Source organism: Podospora pseudoanserina, chromosome 3 (genome assembly GCF_035222485.1).
Source record: "Podospora pseudoanserina strain CBS 124.78 chromosome 3, whole genome shotgun sequence".
NCBI classification, from domain to species: Eukaryota; Fungi; Ascomycota; class Sordariomycetes; order Sordariales; family Podosporaceae; genus Podospora; species Podospora pseudoanserina.
The window spans coordinates 3,377,072-3,392,569 of NC_085922.1; the positions used below are offsets into that span (position 1 = coordinate 3,377,072).

A 15,498-nucleotide genomic window follows, 5' to 3' on the forward strand; every position below is an offset into this window, starting at 1 on the left:
TCAAACTGACATCGATCATGACCCGATCGACGAGACTTTCAAAGATGACTTTCTCGTCAACCAGCAACTCATCATCGAGCGGGTTTCTGGCGGTATTCTTGGCCCTGTCATAATTCAGGCCGAGGCCACTGTGACAGATTTCCAGAATAAAACTGTAAGGCATCCCAGGAACTCCCGTGTCAATACCGACAATGGATTCGATCTGCTTCAGACACACACTGTAAACGTGCTCGTAGCTCCGTCTGCCCCATAGAGGATTTGCCGGCCGCGTGTTCTTTGCCAGGTCGACGATCGGGTCCGCGTAAAAGACCACCATCAACGGGGGAAACAAGTGAAGATGCTGCAGTTTGAAGCAGTTTCGCCCAAACGTCTCGTTCGACTCCCTCTCAATCTTCACGCGAAGGGCATCGAAAGATTTGAAGTTGCAGTTGTAACCCTTCAGCATCGTGGATTCAAACATTTTCCAGGCCAGCGTGTGCTGCAAAGCTCGTGAGTTTTCCGATGTGGGGAATTGCGTCTTGGAGATGTGAAAGGGGTAGTAAGGGATTGCCTTGGCAAAGTCCTTGTTTCTGAAGTCGATTTGCAGAGTGCGTCCCACGGGGTTGCGCGTTTCGTTCCAGAACATCTCCAAGAGACCTGGTATATCTGCTTCGGCGTTCAGGTATGTGCTGGCGAAGGCTGTATGCGATGGCATTTCCTCAGCGTCTGTGGCATGTTAGTATCCTAGCGTCCGGGCTAGGGCTCGACCTCAGGTGGCCATCATCATGTGCCTGCTTTCGTGATACCGGTCCCGCCTCGACACCCCTTGTTACGAGACCCGTTGTAACTATTTGGTGAAAAGAATAGGCGTCCCAAATCTCATCCAGGTTCGCGATGCGCTTCGGGTACAATTCATGGGCTATGAATGCGCGGTCCAGCCTATCCAAAACAACCGCGTCCACCTCGTGTAGAAAGAGACCCTGGCTTGTTTCATTGGCGATTGCAGCGAAAGAGTTATCGATGATCTCTGAGGCACGTTCGTATAGTCCGCGATGAGAGAATACGTAACCATATTTGTTCTTCAGCTCGAACTTGCCCGATGCTGATTTGATCTGCAAGTTTCGTGGGCAATAGCTTTGCTTCTGTCCGTCCCAGGTATATTTCGGGGGGAGTCCGGGATATTGTCGGTTATGTGGGAAGCCCTGGACTTGGTAGCGAGTGTTCAAGTCGGGGTTTATACTCTGCATTGTGCTTGTGGTAGGTTTCCGCCGTTCTGGGATCATGTCCTGGAATCATTTGTGTCGTAGTAATGTAACTTCGACCTAGGATTAGAAGAAACATGAACAAGTACCTAACTTCTAGCAGGAAATCACCCCTTTTCATAGTGACCGTAGACATCAACCCCCATGGAGGCTAGGGCTGTTCCCTGGGCCTTACACATCATCACCACATCAGCGCTCACACGTTTGCAATTAAAGCCCTCGCAATCCAATCCCTGGCATTGAAACCCTTTCAACGAGAAACGCCGCAGTTAGCCGCAATTAGAACCCTCGCGAATGAGGCGTGGCCCGGTATTTAAAGCTTCCATGCCCGGGTGGGGGTGCGCTCGATGAATTGCATGGGCGCGTAGGCAGCAACAATTAACACCTAAGGTAGACTAGCTTATCAACCCGGTCGCTGCGCTATATCTCTCTATTTTAATCCTTGGTACCCAGCACAAGTTAGGTAGATTTTGAACTTGAAGCTTAATTTTCAAGAAATATATGGTTGTACTGGGACGAATGTTGACCAGGGTATTAATGGATGGGACAATGGCTCGTAATGCAAGTCAGCAAAGGTATAGTTAGACGTCAACTTACACTTTCCTTGCTGTCTTCAATAAGGAATAGGCCTATCCACAATCTTGGAAAGTCATTTAGTGGCCATCAAGATCCCTACACCCTCAGAGGAACATAAATATGGCGAATGAATGTAGAGTCTATTCAAAGGTGAAAAGAACCGCCACCAAAAGAATGTCCTTCTAGGGACTAACCTGCTCGCAGCTTGACCCCTCCATTACAAAGATTATATCCTCCTATCGTACAACAAAATCTCGTCCAAAACGCTGGGGGAATGAACTGGTGGTGATGGTATTAGGTGCAATGTATTAAGTGATATTAGTGCTGGTTGTGCGGTGAGTGAAGAATGTGTTGTGAAAAAAGGGGTATCAATGCTGAAGCCGCATCGCTAAAGTGACAAAATGCTCCTCCTCCTCCTCCTTCTGTCACAACCTAGCAGCCATACTTCATCCAGAAACCCGCTCCCTGGACAGCCACCTCCTCAAAGCTGACCTGCTTCCCCTCCGACTCCTCCGCAACCTCCAGTCTGAAGCACATCTGCTCTCTGCAAGCCCAGCTGCTGATGCTAGCCTTGCTCCCCTGGTAGAACTGAGTCGTGCCGACCAAAGCATTCGCATCTGGGCCGTCAAGAGCGTAAACATTGACCTGTGCTGATCCGTAGACAGCAGCTTGGGAAGAAGACAGATCGAGGACCAGCTCGCAGGGTCCGGTGCCGGCGGAGACGACTGAGGAGGGAATGGAAAAGCCGATCTCAATACCGGAGGCGTCGGCGGAGGAGATGAAGACTTGGTAGGGAGGGGGGGCGGTGGGGGAGTTGCGGAGGTTGGGGTAGATGGTCCCGCATTGTTGACGTTCCTTGAGGAGGGGGTTCATTTGGTTGGATGGGGAGGTCAAGGCGGGCGCTGCGGTGGCGGTAAGGGCCAGAGCGGAGACAGTGGCGAGGAGGGTAGAGGTGCGCATTTTGGCTTTTGTTGTTTTGTTGGTTCTTGTCTTGTTGGTGCTGGGGAATGGGCTATGAAAGCTGCTTATAAAACGAGTGTGGGAATAGGGGAAGGGGTATTAGTGTGTATTAAGTGAAGGATGCTGAGAAGAAGTTGAAGGGAGACGTTTGATGCAGTGTATATAACATGAACGATCCGTATACCAGTCTCTTGGAATCACGCTTGCGGAAGCGCGGCACAAGTGATGACGACGATATTGTCAAAGAGTCATGGCTGGGAGTAGGGACGAGACGAACAATGACATACCTCCCCGGCCTCCGACGCAGCCAGCTTCTAGATCAGACAGAGTTAAACCGAATTTTGATCAGCTGGGGTGAAAGAGAAGATTTGAAGAAGCAGGTCCAAAACTTCAATGCAGCTAGCATCTAGTAGCGTTTGCATTGATGCAAGCCATCTGAGAACGCTTTTCCGACTGGAAGGCCGAGTTTCTGCAGAGACCAGCCCCCAACCTGGGAAGAAACAGCAGATAATCTGAAACTGCTCAAGACTACAGTAGTTCAAGACGTTGAACTTCCAAAAAGCGGGTAAAGGTGCCGTTCTTGACTTGGAGGGTTAGTGCTTTCCAAGCGTGGAGCTTCTGGCTAGCTTCTGTAAAAACAGAAACCGTTGTCGATTTAGCTTCGATCTTCTCCTGGTTCCACGAACATGGATGGGCTAGCTAAACTCTGTTCCAGGATCAGGGTGCAACGGTGAAGAGACAACACCTTTTCTTCAGTGTTGTTCCGGGGATTGTTCGACAAGCCCATGCGTGAGTCTCTGGGAATACTAACGTTTCCTAGTGACTCCGTACAATGCATCTTGCCACCCATACCGGAACGTGCCCTCAACCCCGATGCCAACCTCTGGGCTGCTATCGTTTTTGTCGTTGTCAAGAAGCGGAGAGGGTCGTGAACTGGTGATCACGGCCGAGTCTGGTATCCAATTCGTGACTTCAGGCTCTTCGGAGGGTGCCCAACTCATCATGCAACTTTGAACAACATCGGCAGTAACTCCGGCATCTCGAGGGGCGAGGCTCTTTATCTGCGTTTTGGCCATGGCTAGAGGAATTATCCACGCTCTTGGGAATGAGATGCTGCTGTTGGCGCGCTTGCCGTTTGTTCATCGGCCATCAAGGACCCGAAAGAAGTAGAGGCCAGAGTGGAGTATTGACTGTAGTGACAGAACTTGCCGTAGTCAAAACCCGAAAACTGGTAAAATGGGCTTCATCTCTGGCTGAACAAGACTTCCAAAGGCTTGTGACGTATGCATTGAAACTAGACGTGGCAGACAGGTTTGTGGGGAAGGTCCGACAACTCCGAGGCCGCATTGGTAATTTGTACAGGGAGTAGACGCGGGGGATAGAAACAAGCTCAGCGTGGCAAAGGGGGAGGGAAAGGTGAGAGAGAGACGCTCTATGCGGGGGTAGATGCCGATATCAGATGCCGAATCTTGGATGGTGATATCGCTTCCCCAACTTTGGCAGTTGGGGTGTCTTAGAGAGCCTCTTATATGCGGGTGCCATCTTGGACCAGGTTGACGGCTCAAGTGCGTGCGGAGGGTCTTGGTGTCACGTTGATGATTTACCCGCTTGATCGCCGGCTCTGGACACCCCAATTGGGCAATCTCGCTTGTATGTTCCGCCGTGTCTGCGGCTTGGACGTTGTTTTAACCTGCCGATTTCGATCCCAGTGCCTAGCGTAGTGTAACCGTGACATTTTGGGGGTAGAAGCGAGACAAGAAAGTCATATCGAAGGTCGTGGGCTGGGCGGCATGATTGACGACAGGTCGACGACGATGAAGAATGATGGGTATATATATCTTGAAGTGTTGCGCCCTGGTTTGATGTTTGTGACAGCAGCCATCACTCAAACACCCACCAGAGTCCTCCTCTTCCCACTTGCCCATCATGATGTTCAAGTCCCTTTTTGGTTTCGCCGCCATGGCGCAGACCGCCTTTGGTGCTTCTCTGCAACAGGTCCAAAACTTTGGCAACAATCCCACCAGAATCCAGATGTACATCTACGTCCCGGATCGCGTGGCCACCAACCCTGCCATCATTGTGGCGGTAAGTACTTGGAACACGCCTCCTGTTTCGCTGCTTGTTTGCTAACGATAGGTGTTGTTCCACAGCTTCATCCTTGCGGAGGTACTGGCCAGCAGTGGTTCAGTGGCACCAGACTGCCTTCGTTCGCCGACCAAAACGGCTTCATCCTCATCTACCCTAGCACCCCGAACCAGAGCAACTGCTGGGATGTCCACAACCCTGCCAGTCTTACCCACAATGGAGGCGGCGATGCGGGTGGCATCATCTCCATGGTCAACTACACTCTTGACCGGTACAACGGCAACCGGGAGAAGGTCTATGTCATGGGCTTCTCCAGCGGTGGCATGATGACCAACGTGATGGCTGGTTCCTACCCCGAGGTGTTCGAGGCTGGTGCTGCCTACTCTGGCACCGCCCACGCCTGCTTCGCTGGTATGTGCAACTGTTTTGTCTCTGCTTTTTGCCTGTTGTGGCTCGGATGTTGTTTGCTGTCCTCAAAGGCTGTGCTGACAAGTCGACTCTTTTCTCTACAGGTGCCGGTGGAGCTACCCCCTTCAGCCCCAACCAGACCTGTGCCCAGGGTCTCCAAAAGACTCCCGAGCAGTGGGGCGCCTTTGTCCGCAACTCGTACCCAGGATACAACGGCCGTCGTCCCCGTATGATGATTACCCACGGAAACGCCGATACTCTTGTTCGCCCGCAATGCGCCACTGAGGCGTTGAAGCAGTGGTCAAACGTCCTTGGCGTATCGCTCACCCGCCAGGTCCAAGGTGTTCCCTCATCGCAATTCACTCAGCACATCTATGGCGACGGTACCAAGCTCCAGGGCTTCTTTGGCAATGGTGTTGGACATGCTCCCTCTGTCGACGAGCAGACCCTGTTGAGATTCTTCGGCTTGATCGCCTAGTGTGTTGACATAATCTCCGACTCGAGGCAGGAGTGCGGGGCGGGTAAGATCTGGTGGTGGCAACGGAGCCTCCAGCGGCACAGTGCGTTGAGGCGGCCGCCCGGTTTCTTACCCGCTAGGGAGTGGGGGTCACGGATAGCCAGGGGGGTTTGGGTGAATGGCTGCCGGTGATGTTCCGAGTGTTCATAAACGAGTGGGTTGCTCAGTATATATAAAAAGGCTTTCTTCTTGAATCTTGAGTTTCGGGTGAGTGCGTTCGTTTGGAGTCGTGCGGATGAATGTGGTACAGCTTCATGTCGACTCCTCATGAATGGATTATGAAGCGGTAAAGTGCCTAGATGTCAATTCTTTTTATTGGGGGCTACCGAAACACGGGTCTAGCCGCCCCAAATAAGCCCAATGTAACAACAAGTGAGGGGGGCATCTGTAGGTACCGGTTGAGGAAGTTGTGGTTCAAGTTCGACTTCCCTTTAGTGAATGAATGGATGGTGATGTTACCTTCAGAAACAAGGTTCCGAAGGCGTCAAACGATGCCGCAGTGATGCATACGGGGTTATTGAGTGTAGATAGGCTTGCGCCAGGGTACTGTCAGAGATGAGTTGAAGCAGGACGTTTGCAAAGTGAGTGACAGTAAGAAAGCCGAAGCTAAAGCTGAGGCTTTGATTCTTTCCTGCTTTGATCAGCTGCCCGGCAGTCATCGAGAGCTTATCTCGTTTCGTTGGTGCCTAATTCTTCTTATGTAAGTCACCAGGCTCCAGTGCTGGTCTGGCACATCTCGGGGGAAGGAACCATGGAGGTCACCACCCGTGGCTTCCATCCAGTTTGTGGGGTTAGAGTCTAAATTCACCGGCAGTTTCCCAATCTTCAGTCGGGTTCCATCATCCACATGATCGACCGATTGGGCGATACAATCTGGAAGTGGAATATCACAGACCTCTCGGCGCAAGAAATCAATCCCATCATTATTTTTCTACCCCGTCTTCCGCTGCCCTGTCGCTCTAGTCGCGTAACTTCGTCCGTCCGTTTCTTGGTTGGCCATCACCACAGCACAGACCTGCTGCGCAACATATGCTCCTCTAAACGTTTGCGGATGTCAAGCGCCGACTCAGCATGAATCGACAAATTGATGACAACCAGTGGTAGAAACGACACAAACTTGAAGACGACTTCGTGGCAGTTTTGAAGGCAAATGGAAACCTATTTGAGTGGTGCGGACACGCCGGTTAGTTAAGCGCTGTTTCCGCTGAGCATCTGTCTGCCAATTCGGTCATTCCGTCGCTTGGGCGCCCTGATAGCTAGCGATAGGTTCCAGCCGCAGAAAAGAGGTGCAAACAAGGCCGGCCATATACTTGGCGGCATAATGAAAACCTCTGGAAACAAGCTGTGGGCCGCAACAGACCCTTGTCAAGCAATATGGCGGCGCATGCATGGAAGCCTTCTAGAAGGAGTTTCCTCCTGCAGCCGAGATCTGCTCTCGTCATCCCCGGCATCCCCCCCGTGTCATTCCCATTTGCAACCTCTCGCAAACTATGTACAGCCAGGCCAGCATCTATCAACGGCTCCAGCACGTATTCGGCCTGGTATACGCCCGCTACGGTATCATCCGACATCATGGTTCGCCTTAGGTAGCGACAGACCAAAATATCACCACTCGGTGCAACCCAAATAACACAACACGTGGTGAGGGTGTTGTGAGAGAGCGCTGAAATGCATGTTTAATGTTTCCCAAGGTTTCACACACTCATATTCTCTTACCGCCTGTCAGAGAGGCATGAAGGCCAGCGGCTTGATGCGATCTGGTGGTTGCCAACCCCTGTCCAATCCATTGGCTTCGCAAAGGAGCCCCAAGGCGGCACAGACGTCGCCGCGTTGGTCCGCGCCGTCACTATACAGGGGACGTACTTCTGGAACATGCATGGAAGCTGCGTGGAAGCTACACAGAAGCCTTCGACGTTGCATCCGACTTTTTATACTTAGCGGGATACCCGTGCCTCGCACCAATCTCATCCCACAGGAACAGGTACCTCTGCATCAGGCCCCTTTGGGCCCATCTGGCTCCCCCTGGCTGAACCACATCTGTCTTCCTCCCCCCCAGCTGCCCATCACCACCCTTTTACGGACCATGTTCAACTCCGTCTGCGACCAACTCCCCACATTGACCCCACGAACAGACCAGGGGACTCTACTGCTCCTTTTACTGCCCTTGATCAAATAAACACTCGGAATTGTCCGCATTTAACAATGGCCCAGGCCGGAATATCACCTTTACCTATCTCGATATCGACGATTATGCCTGCAGACATGATGGCTCATCTTGGATCAGGCCAAGGACAGCCCGGCCTCGTCATGTATGGTCTCTATGGACTAGATACGTTCGAGCACGTCGAGATCAATGAATATCAGGTTCCGTTCCCCATCAACCGCCGTCGACCATGCTCAAGCAGCTTTCCCAAGCCTTGCGTGTTCGACAGTATGGCCTCCTCACCGTCACCAGGCTCTGTTACGACTGCGCCGTCCAGAGAAGGCTCTCGGATCGGACGACCACCGCAATGGACAGTTTCACGATCACGAAAGCTGGCTAGGCTATACCTCTATACGACACTTTCCATCGAGAGGATTATCCGGGTGCTTGAAGATGACGTCTTCAAACCGAGGTGCGGGGATCGGGAGTTTGCAGGGCTCTACACGGCGCTGACAGTTTTTGCAGGAAGAATTCAGCTCAAAAGACGATTCACAAAATGCTGGACAACGACCCCCGATATCTTCGGCCCGAGTCAAGGATTGAAATGAACCAACGCATCAGTAATCTTGCTGCCTCTGTCACTCGCCGAAGAAAGAAGACGGCAGTTCCAGCCTACGAATCAAGCCTTCATGGAGCAACCATAGACGCCTTGTATGGCGAGGTTAGTGGTGGTACCGTGGACCAAAAGCTGGGAATTCTGCTAACAATATTTTTCATTTGCAGAAGGAACACAATCTGGCAAGGACTGAAATTTCGTCAGTATCCGGCTCAAGCCGTAGGGTAGAGGAAGGCCCTTCCTTTGACTTTGCTGGTTCGCCCGACGCACTCCTTAGTCCCATTCGATGGTCGATACCCCTGAGCGCTCGGACGACAGACGTCACCGACTTTGCGGGCTCTAGTGACAGAGGTTCAGCCATGGTCCAAGACCTCAAGAGGAGGCTATCAGACTGTTCCACGCACTTCGCCCACCAAATCACATCGTTGATTAGAGACTTTACTATTGCTGGAAGTTCACAAGACGAATTATCTACTGGCCGCCGACCTTCTGCGGCTCTCAGTGACACGTCTGGGCAAGACGAACTTTCTGAGTTGGGGATCAGTAACGAGCCATTCGAAGCCTTCCCCGAGCCGGCCTTCGCAGTACCAGGAGACTTTTTGAGCGCGCACAGACGGAACTGTGCCGACTTTCCAGGGCAGCAACATGGAGTCGGTGACTGTTGGTGCTCCATCGCCGGTGATACTTCGCTGGACCAGAACTCTTGGTTGATGCCGACGGGTGAATTGAGTGTGCGTGCACGCCATGTTCTTAATCATCCTTCTCCAGGTAGTCTCAGCCTCCTTGACAGTTTCGGGAACACGCCTCTACACCTCTTCGCCACGCTAGAAGGGTACCAAGACACCCTCTTCAGAATGGTGCTCAACTGCGATGTCGAAACCCTGAAGATTGCGAACACTGCTGGCCAAACATTTCTCCATACGCTCAACCTGGAGTGGTTCCTCAACCTTACAGACCCGTCGACACTACTGAAACAACTTCTTTCACACATCAGAGACTTAGTTCCAGACCTTGTTCACGAGACCGATGTGTATGGGCGCACCTTCTTTCACCGCGCCCATTCCCTCGTTCGGGACCCGGAAGCCCTTGCCAACCTCTTCTCTCCGTTCAACTCTCTTCGGGCAGCCCGCCGTGATGCCTTCGGCTTCAATCCTCTTGGCAGCGGCATCACGGGCGACCAAGGCCCATATATTCCCCCAAGAAGAGGAAATAACCTTTCACCTCAAGTTGAATACCTTTCCAGTTCCGCTGGTCCTTCACGCGGTCATTCTGCCTCTCCTAGCGACAACGACTCGTTCTTAGCCTATCATGCTCGTCTTGTCGAAGTCATCCAGTCATCCTACAACAACCCACAGGTGGAGGACGCTGAAGGCCGTAACGGATTACACTGTCTTGCAGAGGCTATTCTCAACCAGCAGTCCATGAACCGCCATGTCTCTTCTTCTGTCGGCGCCCCTTCCATCCACCAGCGACCCAGTCTCAAACGAAAACTAGACTCTTCCAAAGAGTCAATCACTTCTTTTCCATCACCTTCGCCTTCCTCCACCGCTTCTGCTTCGACCGTCTCGAACGAATCTACCCTCACGACTCGACTTCGCCATCTCACTGGCCTTCTCCACCATTCACACGTCGATGTCAACGCCTATGACAAGTCAGGCAACACACCTCTTATGGCTTTCATCACACATATTCCAGACGACCAGGACGACAAATCAAAGACATTACTCGCCATTCTTGAAACTATCATTCGAGCGAAGGGGTGCAAGATCGAGGCTAGGAACAGAAGGGGCGAGACAGCCTTGTTGGTGGCGGCTAGGCTGGGCAGGAAGGTAGCACTAACAACACTGTTGGAACATGGAGCCAATGTTCACGCCCGAGATGTGGATGGGAGGGGGGTGTTGGAGGTGGTGGATGAAGTTTGCAAGGCGGCTGGGAGGGGAGATAGAGGGAAGGGTACTGGCAAGGGGGACATAAGCCTGTATGCCAGGGCGGAGGCTTGCAGGGTTCTGTTGACTGGGAGGAGGGATTGGGGTGTTGTTGGAAGGCCTGGGGTAGGGAGGGAGTGGAGGGTGTAACTACAGTATGGCTTTGGTTATAAGGATGAGACGGGTAGAGGGTTTCAGAGGCCGGATGTAGAGTCGGTCCAGACTCGATCCAGACTCGATCCAAAAGGCTCCAGTGCAAGTTGGGGCCTGTATCAAGATATCACCAAAGAGGAAAGTAACTGTATATAGACCTCTAAACTTAGCCGCTTCAACATATTTAGACCTACGGCATGTACATAGGAAGTTTTAGGACATTGACGATTCCCATGGCCTCTTTATTCTAATGAGGGAGGCCCCATGACCCCTGTTTCCGAATCCCGAAAAAGTCATGAAGAGTAGACCAGTCCGCCACCACCCTGTATGTTAGCTAGGTCTTAGGCCAGTAGTCAGTAGCCTATTCAGAATATCAATTGTAGCTTCATTCTTTTCATGATGTGCTGACTGTGACGTCGCAGAGGGGGACTAGTAGGTTGTTTGAGGACACGATGGGGGGTTGTTGATAGGATCTGGCCTCGGGCGCTTGGGGGGGTAGAAGTCCTTGACAGGGTTCTGAGAAGACTGGAAGAAGGATGCGAGAAGGGCTTTGAATGGTTCATGAGGTTAAGAATGAGTGGGGCAAGCCGTGTTGGGACTGCGTAAGTTACAGGAGTGATTGAAGAATGTGAAAACATATCAACAAATATTAATAAATATCAATATTTCAGTGCGATCATGATAGAACACCAACGAAGTCGACGATAGGTACAGTCATGGTTGTCTGTAAACTAGGCATGTTTCTCCTCGCACAACCTCAACACCAACACAGTTGGCGACGACGCCGGCCATTTTCAGCGCGCACTCAGTGCTCACGCAAGTATTTTAGTCTAGTTGCTGCGTCATGGGACCAAATGACCACACGACGAGCCACCATATTCTTTGGCCTGTGATCCTCCCCCCCTTCCCCCCAGGTAAGTAGAGTCCACAGCCTTTCCCCTGCGATTCAGCTACCTAACTTTTTCCCAAGTTCATCATAGACGCAGCCCTTTCGTGTCCATGACGGAGGTGAAGTGGGGAATGCCAGAGTAGCGTGTACCGTCGTCTACAAAGTCCTGGTTTGCCCTCGACGACTCAAACACACCATCTTCGACCTTACATTGCCACCCCACAGGAAACAGCAATTATCTTTCCCGCTTCCCAGCTACGTACTCAGCTACCTCACTCTCCCCACCTCCCGTCTTCGGCCCAGAGCCACCTCCCAACCACAGGTCATCCTCCCAACAGCAATATGTCATTACCGAGGTAGTTAACCCCCCTCTCCCCTCTTTCCACCCACCCACCATCCCAAGACTAACCTCCCCATCCCCAGATCCCACTCACCACCCCCATCGACACCGCAAACCTCACCCGCCAATGCCTCCTCTCCACCCACTGCAGCCCAACCACCACCTGCCTCTGCGCCAAACTCGGCCACCCCTGCAACCCACAGTGCAACTGCCACCCCTCCCCACCCCAACAGCAACCCCCAACCTGCAATAACCCCCTTTTCCCCCGGAAAGCCCCTCGATACCATCATCGCCCGGGGTATTCAGCGATGTCGACGACAACAACAGCAATAAAATCCACTCCAACGCCTGCTTCGCCACCTACCTCCTCCGCAACCGCACCTCCCCCGCCGTCACCTCCATGACACCCTCCTCCCTCTTCCGGACCCTCCTCCAAAAACTCCGCCCATTCATCGATAGGTTTGAGATGCACGGGGAAATCTTGGACGAAGACGGGAAAAGCCTGACCCAATGGCTCCGCGACTTTGAACAAGTCAAGAAACTACCAGAGGACAAACCCTGAAAGCAAGAGGTCGCGAAGCGAATTGCTGTTGGTGGGTGCCGCAGAATGAAAGCATTGCCCAGAGATGATGTCCACCTCGGGTCTCAGGTGAGTTTTATTCCTTTTTGTCTCAAGAGCTGGGAAAGCATGCTTGAGATTTGGCACTGTCCAGAGTGCGGCGAGTGCAACAGGCTCAAGGCGTGGCATTGCGGGAGGTGCGAGACGTGCAGGGAGTACGACATGGTTCCCAGCGGGGGCTGTGGAGGTGTGTCCAATTTTTTTGTGAATCAGATGAAGCAGAGTGGAGGAGGAATGGGAGGGGGCTCGGACTGGTCATGATGCGAGCGAGAAGAATTTGTGATACAAAAGGTGCAATAACATGCTTGATGTTTATTTTCCAACCCACACACACTCTTCGTAAACACAGCTAGGTAGACACATCCAAAATGATTAAACACCGTTCCTTCTTCTCCCGCCCTGCTTGCTCTTGGCAATGTGATTCGTCAACGCCTTCTTCGTCTCGACCAAACTCCTCTTGTTCTTGGCCCTCGCCTTGCCAATCGTCATCAAGAAATTCTTCTTCCTCGCCTTCTCCTTGTTGGTCGTGCTCTTGCCCTCGGCCTCCTTCTTGCTCTTCCTGATGGCCTGAGTAGATTTGTGTTCCTCCCTGCCTGGCTTGCCATCTCTCGCAAGAGCCACCCTCTCCTCCTTGGTCGACTTCTTGCCCAACATGGCCGGAAGCTCGATATCCTCAGCTGTAACCCCGTCCTCAATGTGCTTCTCGATAAGCTCCTTCTTGCGCTTGGACTGCGTCGTGCCCAGCATCTTGTCAAGCTTGGCCTCCCGACGAAGTTCCTGGAGCTTGGCCAAATCAGCCGGCGTCAAAATGGTCGTCGTGGCAAGCTTCGTTATCCTTTCCGCCTCAGCCGCCGGGTCTTCCTTTTCCACAAGGTCGGGCGCCTCATCGTCATCGTCATCATCACCGCCCTTGCTCTTCCTCGCCTTCTTCTTGGCAGGCCCGTCATCTTCCTCGTCACTGCTGACGTCGATCCACCCGCCCGAGGATTCGCTGTCCGTAGAACCAATCTCCCACTCGTCAGAGTTGAACCCGTCATCCTCCTCATCGTCGTCCTTCTTCGCCTTCTTCTCGCCGTTCTCATCCTCTTCTGCCTCTTCGGCGGCCTTCTTCTTCTTTTGCTCCTCCTTGTACCGGGCCAACAACTCCAGACCCTCGATACCGCCCTCTTCTTCCTCGCCGAACCTGCGCAGCTTGATCTCGCCTGATCTCAAGTCCATGGTGGCTTGCTTGCCGCGGAACTTCTTTTGCAGCAACTCGGGGTAGACCTCTCTGTAGAGTGACTGCAAACCCTTGGCAGCCATAACAACACCCTTATCCTTGCTCTTTTGGTACATGACCAGATCCTGGAGGAGGGTCTCGTTCATGCACAGCGGTTGGCGCATGGCCACCTCCCTGATGGAATTGATACCTGCCGCGCACACCTCAACTGCTGAAGCTTCCGAGACAAACTCGTTGGCGATCTTCACAATCAATGGCTCAATGGCATCGGGTGGGACGAGGTTGTGTGTTGCCTGGGCCAGGGAAGCCAGGAAAGAGGTGACGTTGGCCTGTTTGGGTGACAGGTACTTGACGAACCAGGAGTAGAGCGAGATGATGGTCAGCTTGTGCAGACCGACCAAACGGGTCACAAGCTGGAGGACAAGAAGCTTGTTCTCGAGAGAGAACTTGTTCTTGGTGTTCTGGAGGTGCTTCTGGAAGAGCTTCTCGGCGAAGCCCTGAGGGTCGTGGATAAGATGGAGCGCCGAGAAGTTAAGGGGATGTGGTGCATGCTTCTTCTTTTCTTGCCTAATGTTGTTGTGTTAGCCACTACCTTGCTTCGGGTCTCTTGTTTCGTCAACACGTACTTTTTGATCTTTTCGATCGCCTTCTCATACTGCTTCGACCTCTTCTTGGTCTTCTTGTTGATCGTCCCCTGATGCTTGACCTTCTTAAGATCAACATCATCATCACTGGCATCATCTTCCAACGCCTCCTCTCTCTCCTTGTCACCGCCCAGAAAGAATCTCACACCACCCACCACAACCTTCTCATTGTCGCTCAAGCAGGCCTCCTTCATGACATCGACCGGTCGCGCATCGTTCCAGACCTGTCTTCTCCACAATTCCCTCGTGATACGGCAAGCCCACATTCCCTTGGTCGAAGTCCTGTCAGACGTGACCAAATTGTGCAGCACCGTCTGAATCGTCCGGTTCAACTTGTGATTCGTGGTCTTGTTGTTTGCCTCCCTCAAATCGCTGATAATCTTGGTGTACAGCAGAGATCGGAGCGTCTTGCTTGGTGTGTTGATCAAAATAGGAAATAGCGTCGTCAGCAGGCTCGTCGAGTCGATCACATCCTTCCTCTTCAGCAGCACCAAGCTGCCCACAATCTTCTCCCTGAGCTCCTTGTCGAGAACGGCATGGTGCTGGTTGAGCAACTCCTTCAGATGATCCGGAAATGGGGCGGTAATCTCGGGGTAGAGGTTCGCGACGTGCGCGACAAGATCGACCAAGTCGTGGAACTTCTTGACGTCCTCATTAGAAGCCGTGGCGGGAGAGGAGACGAAAATCTGGCGCTGGGCGTCGTAGGCGAGCCATTGGTCGTAAAATTCCTGCGCATAAGACCTGTCGATTGCGAAAGCTTCTAGTTAGCGATCAATTGGCGAAAGAGGGTTGGAAATGCGGCACACCTGGGATCTCTGCGGATCTTGTATTGCAAACTGACCAGGTCAGCCTCGACCTTTTCGAGCGCGGCAACCTTTCTTTTTGGCATCTTTTCCCAAGGCGACAGCGGCGGTGCTGGCGATTGATGGGCGGTTGGATTGGGTGTATTGGACGGTGGTTGTTGACTGTCAGTCTAGATTTTTTTACTTTGTTGCTGGCAGACCAGGACTGCGATAAGGCTTATCGGCTACTTTTCAGTGGGGCTTCCCCAAGCTGGTGCGGGGCCACTCTGCAGGCGTTCATCCAATGATTCAGGAACCCCCCATCCTTAAATCCAGTGAGTGCAAGCTTTCCATAAACAGTACCTTCAAGTCACATGAGAA

The 15,498-nt window shown here is 52.5% G+C and overlaps 5 protein-coding genes across 5 annotated transcripts; 3 read left to right on the forward strand and 2 right to left on the reverse strand.

Annotated features, from left to right (window-relative positions):
• Nucleotides 1–2,249: 2,249 nt before the first annotated feature.
• On the reverse strand, nt 2,250–2,777 carry QC764_309655 (uncharacterized protein; the record flags this gene model as incomplete). Its single annotated transcript, XM_062946078.1, has 1 exon — nt 2,250–2,777. One exon carries the CDS (start codon nt 2,775–2,777, stop codon nt 2,250–2,252), a length of 528 nt encoding a protein of 175 aa, XP_062802128.1.
• A 1,657-nt stretch (nt 2,778–4,434) lies between these two features.
• Nucleotides 4,435–6,110, forward strand: FAE1A (Feruloyl esterase B). Its single transcript, XM_062946079.1, has 4 exons — nt 4,435–4,862; nt 4,928–5,273; nt 5,375–5,994; nt 6,080–6,110. Exons 1-3 carry the CDS (start codon nt 4,704–4,706, stop codon nt 5,746–5,748), a joined length of 879 nt encoding a protein of 292 aa, XP_062802129.1. The 5' UTR covers nt 4,435–4,703; the 3' UTR covers nt 5,749–5,994; nt 6,080–6,110.
• Nucleotides 6,111–6,660: 550 nt separating this feature from the next.
• QC764_0057500 (uncharacterized protein) lies at nt 6,661–7,377 on the forward strand (the record flags this gene model as incomplete). Its single annotated transcript, XM_062940473.1, has 2 exons — nt 6,661–6,970; nt 7,072–7,377. The coding sequence occupies exons 1-2, from the start codon at nt 6,938–6,940 to the stop codon at nt 7,375–7,377; spliced, it is 339 nt and encodes a 112-aa protein (XP_062802130.1). The 5' UTR covers nt 6,661–6,937.
• A 612-nt stretch (nt 7,378–7,989) lies between these two features.
• QC764_309670 (uncharacterized protein) lies at nt 7,990–10,621 on the forward strand (the record flags this gene model as incomplete). The annotated part of the gene is made up of 3 exons (XM_062946080.1): nt 7,990–8,402; nt 8,456–8,651; nt 8,714–10,621. 3 exons carry the CDS (start codon nt 7,990–7,992, stop codon nt 10,619–10,621), a joined length of 2,517 nt encoding a protein of 838 aa, XP_062802131.1.
• Nucleotides 10,622–12,727: 2,106 nt separating this feature from the next.
• SDA1 (Severe Depolymerization of Actin) lies at nt 12,728–15,318 on the reverse strand. The gene is made up of 3 exons (XM_062946081.1): nt 15,142–15,318; nt 14,318–15,076; nt 12,728–14,258 (listed from the first exon to the last, which is right to left on the reverse strand). Exons 1-3 carry the CDS (start codon nt 15,222–15,224, stop codon nt 12,845–12,847), a joined length of 2,256 nt encoding a protein of 751 aa, XP_062802132.1. The 5' UTR covers nt 15,225–15,318; the 3' UTR covers nt 12,728–12,844.
• Nucleotides 15,319–15,498: the final 180 nt, after the last annotated feature.